This window comes from Chlorocebus sabaeus, chromosome 9 (assembly GCF_047675955.1).
Source record: "Chlorocebus sabaeus isolate Y175 chromosome 9, mChlSab1.0.hap1, whole genome shotgun sequence".
Lineage (NCBI taxonomy): Eukaryota > Metazoa > Chordata > Mammalia > Primates > Cercopithecidae > Chlorocebus > Chlorocebus sabaeus.
In genome coordinates this window covers 95,685,538-95,707,999 of record NC_132912.1, presented here as the reverse complement: position 1 = coordinate 95,707,999, position 22,462 = coordinate 95,685,538, and the positions used below count along the sequence as shown (strand labels likewise).

General features: G+C 36.4%; 1 protein-coding gene across 9 annotated transcripts in view; it reads right to left on the bottom strand.

Moving 5' to 3' along the window:
- Nucleotides 1-22,462, bottom strand: part of EXOC6 (exocyst complex component 6) — a 304,230-nt gene that overhangs the window by 75,597 nt on the left and 206,171 nt on the right. For all 9 annotated transcript variants that reach the window (XM_073019177.1, XM_073019178.1, XM_007963577.3 and 6 more), the window contains one exon: nucleotides 12,418-12,597. In XM_073019177.1, the coding sequence (XP_072875278.1) occupies nucleotides 12,418-12,597 (180 nt within the window). The remainder of the gene's footprint in view (nucleotides 1-12,417; nucleotides 12,598-22,462) is intronic.

Below are 22,462 nucleotides of genomic sequence, written 5' to 3'. Positions count from 1 at the left end.
CCCGCCTCAGCCTCCCAATGTGTTGGGATTACAGGCATGAGCCACCACGTTCAGCCTCAGAAATATATGTGGAAAGAGGCTGAGATCATTTTCTTTTTGCTAGCCTGTGGAATTTCTACTTAATTCAATAGATAATCAAGAACCCCTAATATTTCTGAATAGGGAAATAAAATTAGACTGTGCTTCAGAAAGAATAATCTAGCACTGGTATATAGGATGGACTGAAGTAAAGAGACTCTGTTGGTAGAGACCAATTAGAAGACAATTACAATAATCAAAACTTGAACTTCAGTAACAGGAATAAGAACAGAAAGAAGAAGATGTAGGTTAGGAACATTTACATTTCAAATGCTAGATAACATTTTGTTTTTCCCTAAGAAGAATTTTCAATATTTATACATTCAAAGAATAATTGTTAGTTCTTATTCTGTCAAGAGCTCACAAGGTGAAAAAGACAAACAAATATGGAAAAAAAGCAAAATATGATAAAGCCATAAAAAAGGTAAGAGCTAAGGCATTTCAGAAGAGCAATACTGGGCGGGGGTGAGAAAGAAATACCTGCACTGGGTCATGAATCACACTGGGTCATGCACTGGGTTAGACTTCTACGAGTACAGTTTGGGATCAGGGTGGTAGAGAAAAAGCATTCAGGAAAAGCATAAACCATCTTTGAAACAAGTAACGATAACAACTGATATTTTCTGAGTATTTATTATATGCCAAGCACTTTTCTAAACATTTTGGGTCTACTATTTAATTTAACCTCACAAAAATCTGTAGGGTATATGTTGCCATATACCTCATTTTACAGATGAGGAAAGACCACAGAGAAGTTTCCAAATGCACCTTAATATTAAGATGCATTTGAGGTGAGCGCAGTGCTTTTACAAACTAGTCTCAGAGAATCTTGACTGTTTCACAACTAATATTACCTTCAAATTTAGGTTTCCACAAAACTAAAAATATATCAAGGATGTTGCCAAAGTAATTAGCCTTTAATTTAAATACCTAAGCAGAGAAAAATAAGCTTGCAAGAAGTTCATTATTTTCTAATTTACATGCTAGCTTTAGTTTGTATCTACTTACCGATGTGGCTGCGTGATCACTGTTGTTAGTCTGAGAAAGGAGTCACAAGGCAATCAAACAAAAGAAGAAAATGTATTCTAGTAACAGCAGAATCAGTGTTTAAAGTAGCAAAAGGGAATATACTCTAAAACAAGCAAGTTCATTCTGTGTGTGCTGCTAATTTAGAGGCATTCATCTATCACATAAATGTGACCATCATTTTTTATTTTGAAGATTTAGGCATGCATTTTTACATCCATACTAATCAGACAAATCCTCCTCCAAACTTTTGTCTCTCTCATCAAGTTGTCTAGTCAGAATTAAAATACCAAGAGCTTTAGCAGTTATGTCTACTGAATAAGCAAATTTAGAACACATCAGTTCTTTGACAAGGTTCTGTACTATACAGCAGTGATTCTCAAACATTAAGCAAAAAATGCAACTTCTTAAGCTTCAAAAATTTTAGTTCAGTTAGATCTAAGGCCAAGCACTGGAATCTAAATATTTAACAAGAAGCTCTTCCCGCATGATTTTAACACAGAAAGAAATGTCAATTTCTTCACAAACGACAAAATTATAGAGAATATATGATTCTGAAGATGTTTAGGACAAGTCTGCTTCTTCACATAATCTGCTAATATAGCTTAAATAAATTACTCAAGGAAAGATGGCACACTAAATTATTTTACAGCTAATTATTTAAATGTTTTGTCTCCCTCAAGGAGTGAATAGCAAGCCAAAGTAAAAACTGAATCACTGGTCTCAATTTAAATACATATATGCCGCTGTTGTAGTTCTGTACTAATTATAAAGTACTGGCTTATTCCTTGAAAACATTAAGGATTAAACATTAATTCTGTAAAATAACAAGAATTAATTAAAATATCCTTAAAGTCTATTTAATTTTTTTAATTACCTAATTTACTTTTCAAATTTTAATAATAAAATATATGGTATTTAAGTACTTTTTTTAAAAGATATTTACCCAGACATATGGATTTAACTTTATTATATTAGGTCAATGAAACTCAGAATTTATGTATTAGTGGAAGTTGAACTTCTGGTATCGCCCAGACTGAAGGTCCCCCTCCATATCGGAAGCTGCCCTCTTCACCAAATACACAACGAGTAAAGGAGAAACCACAAGCAGAAACGGAGGAAGCAGATACTCACTAGCCAGGCTGGTCAACCTAATTAACCCTAGTAGGCAGTGAGACAGCAGTTGTGTTAACCAGACAAAGAACGCTTCTGGAAGACTGGACTAGACCCTAGATAAACACTAACTTTTTTCTAGATTAACTTCGAATAAATCTTATTTACATTAGTAAAATTATCCCACCATCATAGTTATTTTATTCAACTATATCTTCCATAATCTTTCAAAGTGTATATAAAGATGTCTTAGGAGATATAAAGGCCACAAAGTTAAGGTGAAATTCAGATAAAATTTAGTAACCTAGTCAATAAAAGTCTGTCAACAACATTCAACATATAACTACTATGTATGTCACAGGATGTGATAATGAAAGTATCATAGTTCACAATATATCATTTTTACATGAATTAAATTCAATAAATCACATCAACATTATTCAATGCCATTATAAATTTTTAAAAATTAACATTCAAATAAGAAAATCCAATTTTTAAGGATATATATACACAATATATGGTTATATTTTCATTTGACAGGGAAAACACATAAATGTATTCAAAGCTGCCTATACCATAATTTAAAAACCTCAATCCTTGTATTTTTCAGTTCTTTTCAGTGTCACATAAAATAAAGGGTTATTAAAGCCGTGATTGTACTGTTGACTATTACCTTTTTCCTTTATAGTTTTCAATCATGTAAAAGGCCATCTGAACCCATATACTTAGAAAAAAGTGTGAACCAAAAAATAAAGTGCAGAAAAGTACGGAGCTAAAAGAGGACATGAGGTGTCACAATAAACAAATCAACATTTGGATTGAAACGTTACATTTGTCTGAAAGAATGACGCTTAGAAACATACAATATTATATACAGGGACTTTAGAGATGATCTAATCTTCTAGGAGAAGGAAACAAGTTGTTCAGAATCAAGATGGTAGACTGTTAATGTGTTTGCTTCCCATCCATCCTGAGATACAAGTAAAATAAAAAGCATAGAACTGCAAAAAAGAATAAAGTGTTTTCAACAGCAGAAAAAATGAAGGTGTAGGTGGGAATTCATCAAGGGGTGCTTTCTGCAAGACAGAAAGCAGATGAAACAGAGAACAGAAAGCCACTGCCCATTATATGCTAACAAAGAAGTAGTACAGTAGAGTTTGGAGCCAGCTATGCATTAGAAGTCCAGAGTTGCAGGTATCAAAGAGGATAAAAATGAGAAATGGGATGGAAAACAGAAAATTACTGAAGATTTCTGAAACAATTGTACCAATGATCCCCCACCCAGAGGGCCAGAGAGTCAGAGAGCACAGGCAATTTCCCTAATGAAAGAATATTTTGGACAGAGCTGAGGCTCCTGTTGTAGGCAGAAGTAAAGGGGAGCATAGGAGAGCAGAGGGGGATGGAGCAAAAGGAGGAAGAGGGAGAAGGAGGAAAGGGAATACATTCTCATGTTTCTTAGAATTCAGCGTTTTTGTTTTGTTTTGTTTTTTGTTGTTTGTTTTGTTTTTTTGTTTTTTTTTTTTGAGACAAGGTATTGCTCTGTTGCCCAGGCTGGAGTGCAGTGGTGCAATCACGGCTCACTGCAGCCTAGACTTCCTGGGCTCAAGTGATCCTCCCACCTTAACCTCCCAAGTAGCTGGGACTATAGATATGTGCCACCACACCCGGCTGACTTTTTGTAATGTTTATAGAGACAGAGTTTCACCATGTTGCCCAGGCTGAAGAATTCAAATTTTAAAACAGATACTAAAACCTGTATGCCAGAAGACAATGGAGAAATGCAATGAAAGTCATCAGAGAAAAAGCTAATCAACCTACAATTATATAACCAGCCAAACTATCAATCAAGCATGAAGACAGAAGACATTTTCTAATATGCGAGGACTTAAATAGTATACTTTCCTTTTGTGGGAAAGTTATTAAAGTTACTGAAGTTTTATGGGAATTTAGCAAAACTGACTGGTAAAGTAATTAAAACAAAAACAAAAACAAAAAAAAAACAAGAAGCCTGGGATTCCAAGAAACAGTTCCTAACACAGGAGAGCAAGGAATGAAAGTCCCAGGGTAACAGCTATGCCCCAATTCTAGACAGCAACTGGTACAGGTTAGGGACAAATACCTCTTAAAAGAGGCCTCCTGGAAAGAAGACAATTTCACACAATGGAAGGAAAGGAAATCGGAACACTAAATATGATGAAGGTACAATATTCACTTATCAAAAAGGAAAAAAATTATGTTTTAAATATTAAGCCAACTAAAATGTGTATAATTTCATTAAATAATGGAGTATAATTTTAAAAAATCTATTTGGTCATGATGCTAGAATTATTCTCCTTCAAGTGCCCAGAACTTGGATACTGGATCCAAAAATGAAAGGAAAATAAAAAAATCCAAGCATACTACGCTTTGTGTAAAGGGAACAATATGAGCATAATCATAACAAACACCAGTACTGTTTACTGGTGTTTAGCTTGGAAAGCCAGCCTAGGAGAAAGGATAGATTTGATTGTGGTTGTCAAACAGAATGTACATACTAATACCCTGAATAAGATAAAAATAATAGTATAGCTATCAGAAGAGAACAGATGGAAGAACTGATGGAGCAAAGGAGAGGGAGGCTAACTCCTTTATTTCAAATAGAAGGGAATTAAGATACTGATTAAAGTAGAGAGAACCAGAAATAGAAGTACAGTATAACTATTTTATAGAAACAAATAGGCTTGGCGCAGTGGCTCGTGCCTGTAATCCTATCACTTTGGGAGGCCAATGTGGGTGGATCACTTGACGCCAGGAGTGCAAGACCAGCCTGGCCAAAACAGCGAAACCCCGTCTCTACTAAACATACAAAAATTAGTAGGGCGTGGTGGTGCAGGCCTGTAATTCCAGCTACTCAGGAGGCTGGGGCTCAAGAATAACTTGAACCCAGAAGGAGGAGATTGCAGTGATCCAAGATCCCTCACACCAATACACTACAGCCTGGGCAACACAAGAGACGAAGAAGACGAAGAAGACGAAGAAGACGAAGGAGACGAAGGAGGAAGAAGAAGAAGAAGAAGACGAAGACGAAGACGAAGACGAAGACGAAGACGAAGAAGAAGAAGAAGAAGGAGGAGGAGGAGGAGGAGGAGGAGAAGCAGGACGAGGAGGAGGAGGACGAGGAGGAGGAGGAGGAAGAAGAAATAGAAGAAATTTAAAAATGTAACAATCAATAGTTTAAAAAAGGGGAAAGGAAAGGTTGCTACGTGCACTTTTGTACTTCACAGGATCACTAGATATTCCCTGTTTTTTATTAAGATAACCACCAGAAGAAATAAAACCAAATAGTCAAAAATAGCAGTCTGGAAGACTGGGAGTGGAAGTGGGGAAAGGGAAAGGAGAGGAGCTATTTTCCATTCCAAACTCTTTTGGACTACTTATCACACCATTTATGTGTATTAACTGGAATGAAAGCAAAATAGAACGACCTTTATTTTTAGCTTTATGAAATAAAATAGACATTAGCAAATTAATCCAGAGGCTAAATAATTTGTCTGCTTTCACAACTGCAGTTAATCGGAAGAATCAGGCCTAAAACCCAAATCTCAAAAATTTCAAGATAGTGCTGAATTCTCAGAAATGATTCTTAAGGAGAGAATGATTTTAAAAGTTAGGTACTATCCATTTCTATCCAAATAATGTACCTTTATTTGTTCTGAAGCACATATTTGTTTCTCAATTAAAGCAAGCATATTATGTTCTAAAATCGTTAATGGAAACTAAATATGCAAATAAAAAATTTAGTAACATCAGATACATTTAGTGGGAAAATAATTTACAAAGGATACTAAATTGGCACGTCAGTAAAACACTACCGCCCAAAGCAAACAATTAAACCAAGGAAAAAAAATTCTTCAAAGGAAATACCTGAAAAGAGAAACACCTTAAAAGGGACAGATGGATAAGTAGATGCTGTTTAAATCGAGTAACACTTGTACATTTCCCCATCTTGAAAGAAGTTCCTACTATAATATTTTTTAATCTTATTATTGAGCATATACTGTGCTTGATTTCTTAATAAAAACTAAACAATTTTTCTCTGACAGCATGATTTTAAATGTTATGCTTTATTTAGTGGTGTGCTAGTAAATATGTAACAATGATTCTCTGGGGAAAAAGCCTTAATTTGTACCCTTTTATAAAAAGAATGGTCTAACCACTCCTACCATAGCTACCAATGTGATGCCACTGAAGGCACAGTTGGAAAGCAGTGTGCACAATTGGATCTTGGAATATATATTTCCCAACATGATCTTGAGGCCATTTACTATTAGTAGGAAGGCATTTCTAATCTCAGAGTAAAAGATATTCAGAGGAATAATCCTGTTAAAGATGTCTTTTTTAATGGACAGCTTTTTAGGCATCTAAATCTGATGTGATATTTTCTTGAAAAATACCCCAAATTACCACATAATTAGAAAACCATATGCCAACAGTAAATTCGTATTATTACCAAAGATCAAAGATCATGTCTGTTTTTTTGTTTGTTTGATTTGAGACAGAGTCTCCCTCTGTCACCCAGGCTGGAGTGTAGTAGTGTAATCTCGGCTCACTGCAACCTCCGCCTCCCAGGTTCAAATGATTCTCCTGCCTCAGCCTCCTGAGTAGCTGGGATTATAGGCATGTGCCACCATGCCCAGCTAATTTTTATATTTTTAGTACAGACGGGGTTTCACCATGTTGGTCAGGCTGGTCTCGAACTCCTGATCTAGTGATCTGCCCAACTTGGCCTCCCAAAGTGTTGGGATTACAGGCGTGAGCCACCGTGCCCAGCCGATCATGTTTTTTTTTTTAAATTGTCCATCATACCACTTCCATTAATGCAGAAAATCAAAAGTTAAGCATATTTGAAGGCAAAGGAAAAGATATCTTTCTGGGAATAAATGTTTTGATATTTAAAATTCAAACTAGAACCAGATGTATTTACTAATTTAATATCCCTAGAGTAGTAGCAAAATTAAGCAAAGAAGATTACATTATAGTTAAAGACAAAACAATGAAGAGTTTCCAGAAAGGAAGAAATATGAACAAATTGATCATTCCAGATCTTCTATTTACTTCTAACATAAAAGACAACCATTTGTTAGTATAAATATTTAGATAAATTGGGTACCTTTAGTGATGAACACATGTGAAGACATTTTAAAAACTCATTGTCATTTACATGTCTCCCCAATGGACGGTAAATCAATAAACTATCCTCATTAAAATGAATACACAATTAACATTTATAAAGGAAGAAAATGTTAGTTGTTATTTCCAGAAACAGACCAGTACTGGGTGGTTAGGCAGTAAGTTCACAGTAAAACGTTACTGAGTTCCATTTGGCAGTCATGAAGAATAACAAGGTATGTCCAAGCCGCTCAACAACTTATTCTACTTATATTCATGTCAGTGGTGAATGAATGTTTAATGTTTTTTAAAATTCTTCTGGTTTAAATTTTCTAGCTAATATAAAATCTTGTTTAAAAAACAAAGCTTGTTTATAAATTCACATTAGAATAGTGTCATAAATGCATAGAAAAAGAGAACCTGAAGAATACTTGCCAAAATGTTAACAGTGATGATTTTTATTTTTATTTTGTAAGACAGAGTCTTGCTCTGTCGCCCAGGCTGGAGTGCAATGGCGTGATCTAGGCTCACTGCAACCTCTGCCTCCCAGCTTCAAGCAATTCTCCTGCCTCAGCCTCCCAAGTAGCTGGAATTACAGGTGCCCACCACCACGCCCAGTTAAAACAATGATGATCTTTTAACAAGATAAAGGTGATTTTTGTCCCCTTCTCTATACTTGGCCATATTTTCTAATTGTCAGAAAAAAATTATTAGAAAGAAGAGAAACTTACACATTTAAAATATTGAAAATTGGCATGATTTCCAAGGGTACTAATTTTGAGATAAAACTGTACTTACATATTAATCAGACCTCATTGGCATTAGCTAGTATCTGACTGTTAGCAACTGTAAGCACTGCAACTCAAGCTATAATAATGATTCAAATATGCCTTACAATGAATACCTTTCATAATAAAGAACATTTTCAAATGGCTGTATAATGCAAAGTCATAAGGATGAAACCTAATATCAAGTTTAAAACACAGGCATAAATATAACAAGAAAAAAAGTAAAAAAAAGTGTCATTACACAATGAAACTAATACTATAAAGGATTTTAAAATTGTAACAAGGGAAGAAAGGAGAATAAAAGACCAAACTAACATTTATTAACAGTACCCACTTTTTGCCAAGTACCCTGCCAGACAACTTTTCTACATACTATTTTCATTCATTTTATGACAGTCCTATGGGAAAAATGGATTATGCTCATTTTGCAGAAGGGAAGAGGCTCAGAGAGATTGAGCAACTTGCCAGGATCCCATAGCAAGTAAATTACAAACCTAAAGTTCAAATATAAGTATTTCTAACTCTACAGCCCATCTATGCACATTGTCAAGCACTCAGACCTCTAGAAACAAAAAAAGATAAACATTCCTCACGGGAATTTGCCTTTTTATTATTCTAATTGAAGATAATATATTTAGCAGGGAAGCTTAACATTTTGGGTAACGGGAAAATATTTGTTATTTCTATCAATACTATTTAGCTTGCTGTTAATTCCTGTAGCCAGAAGAGAGTCTGCCTTCTCAGCTAGAGCACAGAAAAATGCAGATGAATCGGTATTTTAATCTGGAGGCAAGGTGAGGGGAATTTTTTTTTTTTTTTTTGAGACAGGGTATCCCTCTGCTGCCCAGACTGGAGTGCAGTGGCATGATCTTGGCTCACTGAAGCCTCCGCCTCCTGGGCTCAAGCAGTCCTCCTGCGTTAGCCTCCCAATAGGCTAATCTTTTAATTTTTTGTAGAGACGAGGTTCACTGTATTGCCCAGGCTGTTCTCCAACTCCTGGGCTCAACAGACCCTCCTGCCTCGGCCTCCCAAAGTGTTGGGATTACCGATGTGAGTCACCACAGCCAGTAAGGGAAGTAATCAATTCTCTCACTCATCTAACCTTGGAGATAAGAGGTGTTTAAAGTGAACATTTTTCGGGTTATTGTGGTTTTCCAAATCCTACAGGTTTCCACTGCTACCGCAGTCTGTGAAAATGACAGAGTACTTTCCCTAGACTCCATCAAAACCATCATTATCTATTAATCTGTACTGTTCTCGTGTCCCGTGAGCAGAGAACAAAATTTCATTGGACAGATCATAACTTTTCTGGAACAAATGGAACTTTTCACTGGGCAATGGTGGTCAGCAATTGCACATCATGACAATCTTTGACTAAGAAAACATTCAGATTAGCCAGGCATGGTGGCCCGCATCTGTAGTCCCAGATACTTGGGAGGCTGAGGCAGGAGAAACACTTGAACCTCAAGGTGGGGGCTACAGTGAGCCAAGACTGCACCATTGCACTCCAGCCTGGGCGACAGAGCAAGACTTCACCGGAGGGGAGAGGAGTACTTTTGGCAGGGGACTGACAGAAACTAAATACTCAGTGAAACTAAGGGTGGAGCTTTTAAGTTAAATGTGTTCAATCTTAGGTAACTTTCAGGGTTAGGGGGTGAGAGAGTCACTTCTATCCCAGAAAATCTCCAAATTTTTGCACTATTGGCCAATATTTGCACTATTTGATAGAGTGGCCCTCAGTTTCTCAGCTTCCACTGACTCTAACATACTCTATTGTTCCTGAACACTACCAAAACCAAAGACAGGGCATGGGGCCCAAACCAGAACCACTACTTAACTCACGTCTGTAAGTAGGATGGCTTGTTCTGCTTAAGCAGACTGATTTGCGGTTAAATGTGATAAGCTTTGTCTGAAGCTTCTTTGAGGGATAAGGAAGTCCAGAATTGGCCCTTTACCCTATTTGGGTCCAAGAATAACCTTAAACCAAGAAATCATTTTCAACTTAAAACATTCAAATAAAAATGGTAGCTTAACGTAATGCCATACTTCATCTAGAAAAATAATAGATTTAATGCCTCTGCCTCTTCTCTTTGCTTAAAACAATCCAGTTGAATTTTTAATACAATTTCAGGATTTCAGAAAATATACAAAGCCACAATATAATGACTCTATTGATTCCAAAATTTACCACAGTCAATAATTTACTATTTTTGCTTGAAGATTATGCTTTTAGTTCATTCTTGAATAACAATATACTGTTTTTAGGACCATTTTTCTCTTTTCTTTTTTTTTTTTTTTTGAGACACGTCTCACTCTGTCACCCAAGCTGGAGCACAGTAGCATGATTACAGCATCCCAAGTAGCCAAGACAAAAGGTACACGCCACCATGCCCAGTTAATTTTTGTATTTTTTGTAGACATTGGGTTTCACCATGTTGCACAGACTAGTCTCGAACTCCCAGGCTCAAGCGGTCCTCCCATCTTGGCCTCCCAAAGTGCTGGGATTACAGGTGTGAGCCAATGCACCCAGTCCACTTTTCTTTTTTCTTAGATGTAAACTATTATTTTCTTTTTATATGGTTATGCCTTGTATTTATAGTTGAATTTATTGGTCTACATTGTATAAAACTTTATTTCCTTTATAGAAAAATCTATGTTAGATGACATAAAAATCCAAAATGGCATATGAAGACTCAGTTAAAGTCATACAAAATGTCATAATAGATAGATGAGTGATCTAGTTAGATCAGGAGTCTATTTCTCTCAATGTCACCAGAATATGTCTTATGAAAAAGCAGGATTTCCTCTAGGATGTCAGCCTAGAAGGTGACCTTGGAAGGTGAGACATTTACCCCAAACATATCTAACATATAATATCTCTTAATCCTATTCCATTTATGTACACAATTCCTACCCATCACCTCAAAGCAATACATGACACAGATATTAAAACATAAAACTGTGTGTGTGTGTGTGTGTGTGTGTGTGTGTGTGTGTGTCAGCAAGCATGTGCATGTGTTTGTTCTTGGGGATTGCTTTTGGCTAGAAGCATGGAGATTTACACTGACAAGGTGAATTCAAATTAATTTAACAATTATTTAGTATAAACTATATAAAAAACACTTCTATAGAAATTCATTGATATAAAAATTAACTGTATTTACAGATTGCCTTTTTCAGTTCAAAGACAGCATTTGGGAACACAGTATCATCCCTGGGTAAGCTTCTAAAATTCTCTGGCCCAGATCCATGATGACGATCTCTTTAAAATAGTCTTCCATTAATTTTTCTTAGCAACACCTTCCCTTAACTTCGCCAATTGGTTCTTTGAAGCAGTTTCTGATGGGGAAAGACTAAAGGATGAGGAAAATTACCTTCCCCCCCGCCAATTCCAAGCAGAGAGAGGGTGGCTGGGGGCAGCTGTGTAGGTTCCAGATTAACCCATTTAAGCCTTGCATTCCATTATTGGAACGCTAAGCTGGTGGAAGTTATTTATATCACACTGCTCAAAGTCATCTCCAAGGTCTGATTTTTCACACAAAATAATTTGCAACCTCCAGTATAAATGGGTTAAACACTTTATTCTTGTGTTCAGCTATATCGTATCATAAGATTAAAAGGTTGATAAAATTTCTTCCTATATTTTTTGTATAAAACTATTGCATTCATATTTTAACAGTTTTATTATTTCTGGATATACCTAACAAGAGTATGTTCATCCCACCATATCTTTAGTCTTTGCAGTCCTCATCTGAAGAATCCAACATTTCAGCTTCTTTATACCCAAATGTCCTTGCTGTATCTTTTTTTTTTTTAACGTTTCATCAACCAACTGTCCAAAATGTAGATGTGCTATGACTACGTGCCAGGATAGAACAATGCTCCAGTTTTGCTTTTACTCTCTTGGCTCAAAAACAGCCAGTAATTTCTTGGTCCTTTCTAACTGAAAAAGTCATTAATTATGTTGACTCTACAAAAATTATTTCTATTAGAGATTATTTCTATTTAAGTCTGTATTGTCACTTTCAGGGTTTTGCCTTGGCTTTGGTGGAAACAGAGTTACAGTTATTTTAGTTAAAAATAAAATAAATCAAAATTTCAAGCAATTTGGCTAAGTTATAATTCCTTGCAAATGGATTTATAATAATGGAAAAAGAAACATGCACTCCAGGAAGTTGGCTTAAGCAAGTAAACCTCAAACTAAATTCTAAAATATACTTTAGTAAGCAAACATACAACAATTTTTGAAATTTTTTATACTTACAGGCAAATGAGTAAACACTTGAAAGATGCTTCTCAAAAAATTTATAAGGTCCATTAAATAACCACTAGCTCTTCCATCTGGCTCAGACATTGTCCAGTCATAATCAGCAAGCTGAACAAATTCATCAATTTTTTGATTCAGTTTGGTATATATTTCTCCTTCTGCTGCATGTCGAGCATCCTGACAAGGGACAAAATAACAACAAAAGATAAGAAACAGATAATAAAACAAGTGTTCTTACAATTCTAGATATTATTTTACATTTACCTTTGGTTAAATATTTTAGTCATTTATTCGAAGTCCAGGAAAACTGTTGTTGTTGTTGTTGTTGTTGTTGTTGTTGTTGTTGTTTTCTGGCAGTACTCTATTTATTTGCCTGGATATCACATCTTTTCTTAGTTCCTTTCCAATCTATCACCTTTTTTTGTCTTTATGTGATAGAATACTTTATGAGATATTAATTCCTGACTTGTTCTTACAACTCTAAGAGGACTCTTAGAAGAAACAGAAGTGGAAAAACAGAAGTTGCCAAGAACACAGAAGACCACCTCTATCTAACCCCGATTCACTGAGAGCAATTAAGGTGGACTATCACAGAAGAAATGGAATATCTGCCAGTGCTTTGAGTTTAAGAACGGGTGGAGGCAGAAGAGAAAGAGATGGAGATAGTTAATTTCTCTGAGGAGAAAGAAACAACAGGAGTGATGCCAGCAAAAACAGCAGAGGGAGGATCTCCAAACATTTTCTCACTCATAGAAGTAACCAGAAAACTTATCAAAAATTATAAAAATCAACCTTTTCAGAACTCTGAAAATTACCTCAAAACTTGCAGAAATACAGGCATCATTTATTCAAGAAAAACAGCTGAATATTGGTACAAAAATTAGCTTTGTAGCATTTTAATGTGCCCTATTTCCATTATTCTTCCTCTGTTCCAGCTCTACAGTACTCTCGAAAGACAACATTCTAAAACTCTGGTGGAAACCTAGAGCTTGCCAGCCATCAAAGCAGACAGAACAGAACTGCAGAACCTTCAAAGCCACATTCTCAGAGAATTATCATTATTTGACCTATCTGGTGGTTCCCTGGAAGACTCCATACCTGTTTACAGGGATGTCTTTATTTGACCTGAATCAGGACTGCCTAGTACAAAAAAGCCTTTTTCCCAGGGGGCAGTTATCAAAAACAGTAAGAGGCAATAAGTTTAACATGGAGGATGCCTGAGATGGTAGGTAACAGCTGGGACAAACAATACGTCAACCAAAGGGCTTAAAAGGAAAAATTGGGAAATAAAATGTCCACAGATGACTTTGAAAAGCTCTACCAGATTCCTGGGAATCTAAAAGGCCACATACATAAATAGGGCTGTGTACACACTTGGGAAAGACCTAAGAAGGCTCTAAGCTCTCATTTATGGCTGACCTTGAAGCTCTGTGCAAGACAGAAATAATACAAGGTAGTGACAGGAGAAAAGGAAATTCTAGGCAGCAGTTTTATGTGATTAGCCAAAGGAAACTGTTGAAATAGCTGCAGAAGCTATGGGCTGATAAGACCCTGAAAAACAGGGTGTAAACCATGCTAAGACTGACTAGACTCAACATGGTGCTAGATTTAACCTGTTGCACCCAGGACTCAATGTACACTCATAACATACTCAATCACATACCCATCAGTGCCATGACAGTTTTAGGAACACTCATATTTGATGTAAAAATGGGTGGCACCACAATTCCAAAAAAAATTCCCATCTTTTTCCAGGAATCATCATGAATATTTCATCCCTTGGTTAAAGAAACTCATAAAGGTAGCAGCCCCACTCCCCCTTGCGTATGACTCACTCACTCTCTCTCTCAAGTGTGCCTGCACTCCCCTTTCTTGAATGTGTATTTTGTTTTGCAATTAAGTCTCCATACTTTCACTATTTTCTGATTCATCCTTGAATTCCTTCTCACAACAGTGTCAAGAGCCTGGACACTGGCTGGGATTGAGGTCCCAGTAGCATTTGGGGACCTCCCCCAGCCCACTGGTATCATATGCAAGCAGGAAGTAAAAGCCAAAGCAGAATTATTAACTTCCTATCTCAGTGTTTAAGACATACCCCAACATGCACACAGAGCCCTTTGGCAAAGACTAGGGGACTCACAGGTTCAGGCTTTTAAGCAAATCTGTATCCAATCACTAGCTGACCACTAAGCTAACCAAGCAAAGACTTCAATGGCCACATATGACAAAGAACACAGACTTACAGACTTAATTCAGAAAGGTCACAAAACAAACAACAAATGGGAAAAACAACAAACCCTTGGGAGAGGAGAGAACTTCCAAAGTTGCCATCTTATATTATTTTAAATGTCCAGTTATCAACAAAAAATGACAAGTTACGCAAAGAAACAAAATATGACCTATACACAGGAAAAAAAGCAACCAACAGAAACTGTGAGGCAGCTCAGATGTTGAACTTATAGAACAAAAATTTAAGAACAAAAGGAAACCATATCTAAAGAACTAAAAGAAAATTATGAGAATACATCAACAAATGGGGAATATAAATTATTAAAAAGTACAATAAGTGATGCCTGTAATCCCAGCACTTTGGGAGACCGAGGCAGGCGGATTACCTGAGGTCGAGATTTCGAGACCAGCCTAGCCAACATGGTGAAACCCCATCTCTACTAAAAATATAAAAAATTAGCCAGACGTGGCAGTGGGTGCCTGTAATCCCAGCTACTCGGGAGGCTGAGGCAGAAGAATCACTTGAACCTGGGAGGCGGAGGTTACAGTGAGCCAAGATGGTGCCACTGCACTGCAGCCTGGGTGACAGAGTGAGATTTCATCTCAAAAAAAGAAAAAAAAAAAGTACAATAAGTGAAGTGAAAAAAAAAATCACTAGGCCAGGCACAGTGGCTCACGCCTGTAATCCCAGCACTTTGGGAGGCTGAGGCAGGTGGATCATGAGGTCAGGAGATGGAGACCATTCTGGCTAACACGGTGAAACCCCATCTCTACTAAAAATACAAAAAAATTAGCCAGGTGTGCACCTGTAGTCCCAGCTACTCGGGAGGCTGAGGCAGGAGAATGGTGTGAACCTAGGAGGTGGAGCTTGCAGTGAGACGAGATTGCGCCACTTCACTCCAGCCTGGGCAATAGAGCTAGGCTCCATCTCAAAAAAAAAAAAAAAAAAAAGAAAGAAAAAGAAAAAAGAAAAAAAAATCGCTAAAGGAGTTCAACAGCAGATTTGAGCAGGCAGAAAAAACAGAAGACTTGATCCACAATATAAATCAACTGGATCTAACAGACATCTATTGAACGCTCCACTCAACAAGAACAGACCACACATTATTCTGAGGTGTATAATCAAAATGTACCATTTCCACATTTTAACACTTTTTTGGCTTCCTCTCCAATTTTCACACTAACCACTTACTACTCACTGCCATGGTGGGCTGGGGAAAACCAACTATTGACAGACATCTTTCTATCTGCATGCCTGGTTTCACATTAGGATTAGAATAAGAATTCCAAGATTATTTCTTCTCTCCCCATTCAGTGGTCCAACACAAAGCTGACATTAAGGAGAGGCATTGAGTTCAACACAGCCTCCCCTCAAATACAGAAAAAAGTTAAAATAAACATTACTTTAGATAAAACAGATATTTAAGATGTTAATGTTAATGATAATGAATTGAAATTTCAATGAAGCACTATTAAATATGGTAGTAACAAGATGAGCTCTGACTCAAAATAGTTACTTATACAGTCATCCTCTGATAAGAGACCGGCTCCAGGATCTCCCTCGGATACCAAAATCTGCAGATGCTGAAGTCCTTTATATAAAATGGTGTGGTATTTGCATATAATCTACATACATCCTCCTGTATACTTTAAACAATCTCTTGATTACTTATAACACCTAATACAATGTAAATGCTATGTAAATAGTTGTCACACTGTATTGTTTAGGGTATAATGACAAGAAAAAGAAGTCTGTACATGTTCAGTACAGATGCACCAGGCATCTTTTCTTCCAAATATTTTTGATCCACGATAGGCTGAATCCAAGAGGTGGAACCCATGGATATGGAAAGAAGGCAGGAAGTGTGTGTCTGTTTTCATTCATTGATGTATCCCTAGCACTGAGAACAGTGCTTGGCACATAGTAAGCAGTAGATGAGCACTTGTTAAATGAATAAAGGAAATCACCCCGTCTTGAAAAAAGTTTATAATCTAGTTGAGGATAGAAAATCTAGATAAGGATAGAAAATACAATAATCGCCCACACACCATGGCTCACACCTGTAATCCCAACTCTTTGGGAGGTTGAGGCGAGTAGATCACCTGATGTCAGAAGTTCGAGACCAGCCTGGCCAACATAGTGAAACCCCGTCTCTACTAAAAATACAAAAATTAGCCAGGCTTGGTGGTGCACACCTATAATCCCAGCTACTCAGAAGGCTGAGGCATGAGAATTGCTTGAACCCGGGAGGCAGAGGTTGCAGTGAGCTGAGATCGCACCACTGCACTCCAGCCTGGGCAACAGAGTGAGACTCCATCTCAAAAAAATAAATAAATAAAAATAAAAGAATGAAAATACAATAATCATAGAATGAATAAATATGCACAAATTAATACTAACTACATGTATAGTAAAAGTATGCCAAATAAGAAGAGATCATGTTGGCTAGAAAGAGGGTTTCATGGAGGAAAAGCAATGTGGTGATATGGAAAAATACGAATCTAGAAGTAGTATTTATGTGGTGGCTGTTCCAGTTACTATTTTTGAGTTAGTGGCTTAAAATAACAAATATTTTGTTATACTCACAGTTTCTATGGGTCAGGAAATAGTGGAGATGACTTTGTACTACAGTATCTGTGACCTCAGCTGGAAACGACTTGAAGGCCGGCAATAAGACTCAACAGCTGGGGATTAGAATCATCTGGAGGCTTCCTCACTCTTATGTCTGGTACCGGGGATGGGTAGCCTTTCCATGTTGCTTGGCTGCCTCAAAGCCAAGCACTTTAGTGTTTCCTCAAAGCACTCAAGTGGCTAAAGAGTAACTGGGCTTCTTACATGGCAGCACAGGACTCCAAGCATGTGTGTTCCATGCTTGGAATAAAGGCAATAACACATTGCCTTTTATGTCCTAGCCTCAGAAGTCTAAAGTCTCAAATGATTTTTACTGTACTCTCTTGGTCAAAGCTGTCACAAGTCTGCCCAGATCAAGATAAGGGGATACAGATCCCCACTTCTCAATAAGAGAAGTGTCAAGGAATTTGTAGCCATTTAAAAAATCACCATTCCTGCTAATAATGAATAACGAAGAAATGGCTCATAAAGAAGATGGGTTAGTACTTCCATTTACTTAACAGAAAAAAACAAAAGCGGTTTGGGGAAATGGGAAGGCAGCTGATTCCCACTATTTCACTTATTTTTACATCTCAAGCAAATTAACTTAATGTCTTACCTATGAAATGAGAATCATCCCCATCTCACAGGGCTGTTTTGAGCATTACACAAGCTTCTATAATTACTACCAAGTACCTAACAGTACTTGGCACCCAGAAGGGGCTAAAACAAATTAGTTTTCCTACACTTACTTGTGTTTTATACCTAGTAATGCTCAATAAATGTCTTACCAAAAGAACTGTATGGAGACTATTAATATATCAGAATTCCAAGCCTTCCAAATTGCCCAAGTTGGCTTAACTTAGTGTAGTTATTTTTATGTAAGAGAGCAAAAATTGGGTATTGAACATTAACAGGATTTTTTTTTTATGTAAAACTTGGCTGGGCACAGTGGTTCATGCCTATAATTCCAGCAGTTTGGGAGGCTGAAGCAGGAGGATCACTTGAGGTCAGGAGTTAAAGAACTGCCTGGGCAACATAGTGAGACTCTGTCTCTACCAAAAAATAAAAAATTTAGCTGGTCATGGTGGCTTGTGCCTATAGTCCTAACTACTCAGGAGACTGAGGTGGGAGGATCGCTTGAGCCCAGGAGTTTGAAGCTGCAGTGAGCTATGATTGCGCCACTGCACTCCAGCCTGGGTGACAGAGCAAGACCTTGTCTTTAGAAAGAAAAAAAAAAGTGAAACACTAACCAGTGGAAAGGGGTGTCATATAATATATATAATTCATGGCAGTAACACCTACTTCTCTTTAACTTCTTTAACATTAGGGGCAGGTACCTAAGATGGTAAACACTTATGACCTACAGAACTACAACATAACATACCTTAATGACATCATTTGTAAGTCAATTTTCTCAAAGCAATATAAAAATATTTATTTACCATTTTGTATTTTGCCCCAGTGTTCATAATCAGTTCCCTCATTCATGTCTCACTACTTTTACTGAATCTAAGCAGATGAACATAGGTCACTACATAACTGAAGACAGGCAGTAATTCCAGAAGGCAGCTGGAAAAGAGAACCCTAAACCTCAGAACGATGTACAATCATCTCATAAATACTCAACCTGCTTCCCTTCTATCACCGGGCAAAGAAAATTGAGAATCTGATTGCTTCTATCTTCCGCTGCATTTCCTATCTGCACTCAGACGGCTATTTATGATTTCTTTTGCTTTTTTGGGATGCCTCTAATATAGGCAGGAAGAGAAGGAGATGCATAACAAGATTTTAAAAGCCAGTTTCAAGAAGCTCCCCTCCTCCAAACTTATAGAGCTAAAGTACTTGGTTAAACTTTAGATTGATATAAAACTGGCTATTTCATTAAAAGCCAAATTTAAATCCAGCTTTAATTTTTTTTTTACTTTATAGAACTTTATTAAAATAAAAAAAAAAGATGTTAGTTCACATTTTCCTAGATTTAAAAAGCAATATGGGACGATTGAAATATTAACCAAAAGTTGACAGGGTGGTAGAGACCAAATATCTAGAAATTTTTAAGTCATGAGGGAAAAAACACTATTTTTATCTGAAAGAAGAAAATTAAAAATGACAAAACCATTCACACCATCACGTGAAATAATTATAATTGCATGCTCTCTAGACCACGTTTAGTGAAAAAGTGGTTCAGAAAACACTACTTTCTAAAAGAAACTAAGCCAAAATAAAAGGGAAAACATAAAAATTGATGTATTGCTTTTTGGTATTGTCACTAGAACTTTGTTGATAAGTCTATGTTTCTGAGGTGACACCATGAGCAGGTTCCACTTTTCCCATAAAATATCTAAGTTAAAATAACCTTTTCTCAAGATGTTAAAAAACTTTCGGGGAAGGGTACCTAATATTTTTTAAAGTTTATTAATGCTTTCCACGGGCTATAATAGGAAGCAAATAAATCTATGTCAGGGAATCACTGGCTATACTGTGTCAAAGAAAAATTTCAGACAGTACACCCGAGCAGGAATACGATTAAAGTAAACACTTGAAAGGATTTTTCTAAGGACTAAGAATTCTTCTTATTTTATAATTCAGACAAATATAATTAGAAAACATATGTGTCTAATCTTTATAGCTGCATGAACTGACTCACTACATTTTCTTTTTAAAGAAATGGGAGCAAGGATAGAAAGAAGAGATAGAAAAGGCTTTCAATGTAACTTTTCCTGTAGTTATACGTAGGAATACACTGAATTATTTGGTAAGACATTCCTAAGAGATGATTACTAATGATTACTAGCGATTTAGTGATTGCTAAGGAAATTAGTTAGAACTTCTTGGAGAGTTCTACAGTTGAACCCAGAATAGTCTCAATCCTTATGATCTTATCAGAAGCATTATCAACTCTTGACATTCTAAGAAGTCAGTCAGCATATCAGCTAACTCTTAAATAAAATGTAAAGATTCAGTTTATAAACAAATTAATTAATTCTTCCTTTGTTAAGGAAATAGTGCCCTCTGGAGGCAGAAATGTATCTAGCATAATTTGAGAACTTTAAAAAAAATTTTCAATGTGTAAGAATTAAATATACCATGAGTGGTTCCCAACCATAGGTGTGCAACAGAACCCAACTGAGGAACTTTTTAAAACATACACATGCACAAATTCCACCTAGACCTCCTGGAGCATAAACATGTATGTTCTGAATAAAAGCTAAGTAGTAATAGCTAAAGATTTTAGTAAGCATCTACAATTTACTGTACATCGTCCATTCCCCCTCTTGGAATAATTCCCAAATAAGTTTTGGAAAATCGCTCTGCCCCCATTCTCAGCTATTTCATTTGGGTAAGACTGAACCTATATCTAGCTCCAAGGATGGGTCTTGCTAAATTTAAGTCAATTACCAGTCCCATCCTCTTACAAAAAAATTATATAGCAGCTAGTGGAGGGAGACAGTTTCTCTTCCTTTAGATGACAGGACACGACAATGTGAGGTTTGGGACTATGACCAGGCAGTCATTTTGCTACGAGACTGAGAGAGCCTAGAGCTGCTGGGAACTGCTGGGCCACTATAAGTAGTCTGATGATAAGGCCAAAATTGCATGAAGCAGAGTTAAAAGACGGAGAGACGCTGGGTCCATGGTGACATCTACTGAGCAGTAGTGCCCTATCTTTGGACATCTCAGTGTCACTGGCCAATAATTTTTTCTTTATTATTTAAGAAAGTTTGAGTTGGTTTTTCCATCAGTTCTTGTCAATTTTCCGTTAATAACCTTGATTAATACAACTATCTTAATAGAAACATTTATTCAATATTTAAGAAAAAAGTTACATTTAATTTTGCTCATTTAGAGCAAGAGGAATATATCTATACTTTTATGGGCCTCAAATATGTAGGCAAGAGATAAAGTTAGAGCTATCACCATAAAGGTGTCCTCCCTAGTTAACTTCTTCCTGCTGTAATAAACAAAATTCCAATAATCCATTATCTTGACCTAAAAATTTCTAATGTTAGTTACACTGCATATAGCATCCAACTCATTATCCAATGTCACTACTAATGCAGAAGGGAAAAAGCAAATAAGATTAACCAATGTAATTTATTAATAGTATTTAGTTATGATGAAGGAAAAGGTATAATAAAATGGGCAGAGAAGTCAATTAATTAAAAATTTAAAATATATATATAATTTCCATTATTTATTTTAGATGTCAATGTGGCAATCAAAAGAAGTTGTTTTATTTTTTATATTCTTGTTTTATTATTTATTTTCTTTACATTTAGTACTTTAAATCAACAACAACAAAAAAAGAGGGGTTTGCTTGCTACACTTCTCATTAAATTAGCAAAAAGCACTAATTCACCTGGCTACTATTCATCAGGATTTTTCATTATATGGTATTACTGTGATTTTTTTAAAAAAAATAGTATTAGGCTTTAGGATATGTATTGTGCCTTATACATATGCAAATCATGCAAATCACAGATTACCATTTGATCAATACTCTGGGTAAAACAAAGCTCAAGATCTGCTCCATAATGAACTAAGAAATCAAAAGTTAAAAGCCATGAAAAGCTTGTATCAATTACAAGAACTGAAGTATCATAAAGTTCTAGAAATCTCTCTAAAAGATTATCTTACTGGGTACAGTGGCTCTCGCCTATAATTCCAACACTTTGGGAGGCTGAGGCAGGAAGATCACTTAAGCCCAGGAGTTTGAGACTAACAGGGGCAACATGGTGAGACTCTATCTCTACAAAAAATAAATTTTAAAAAATTGGCCAGGTAAGATGGTGCGCACCTGTAATCCCAGCTACTCGGGAGGCTGAAGTGGGAAGATCACTTGAGCCCAGGAGATCAAGGCTGCAGTGAACCATAATTTAAAAAAAAAAAAAAAAAAAAATTGCTCTTTGTAAAAAGAAATACAGTCATCATGGACTATAAGTCAGAGATTAATAATATCATAGTTCTAAAGTAGGCAGATCATAAATAGTATACTAAATGTTCTATTACAAAGGTAGGTTACTGTAAGAGTTATGTTAATTATACCAAAAACAATTTTCAGAGGGAAATCCAAAGTACTTCTTAGAGAGTTAGATAATGCAAGGTGAAGTATCAGGCAGGTAAAGCTATGGCCCAGACACAGTTGAAGATCGAAATTTAAGTGAAGGAAACTGACACTAACTGCTTCTGGAAGAAATT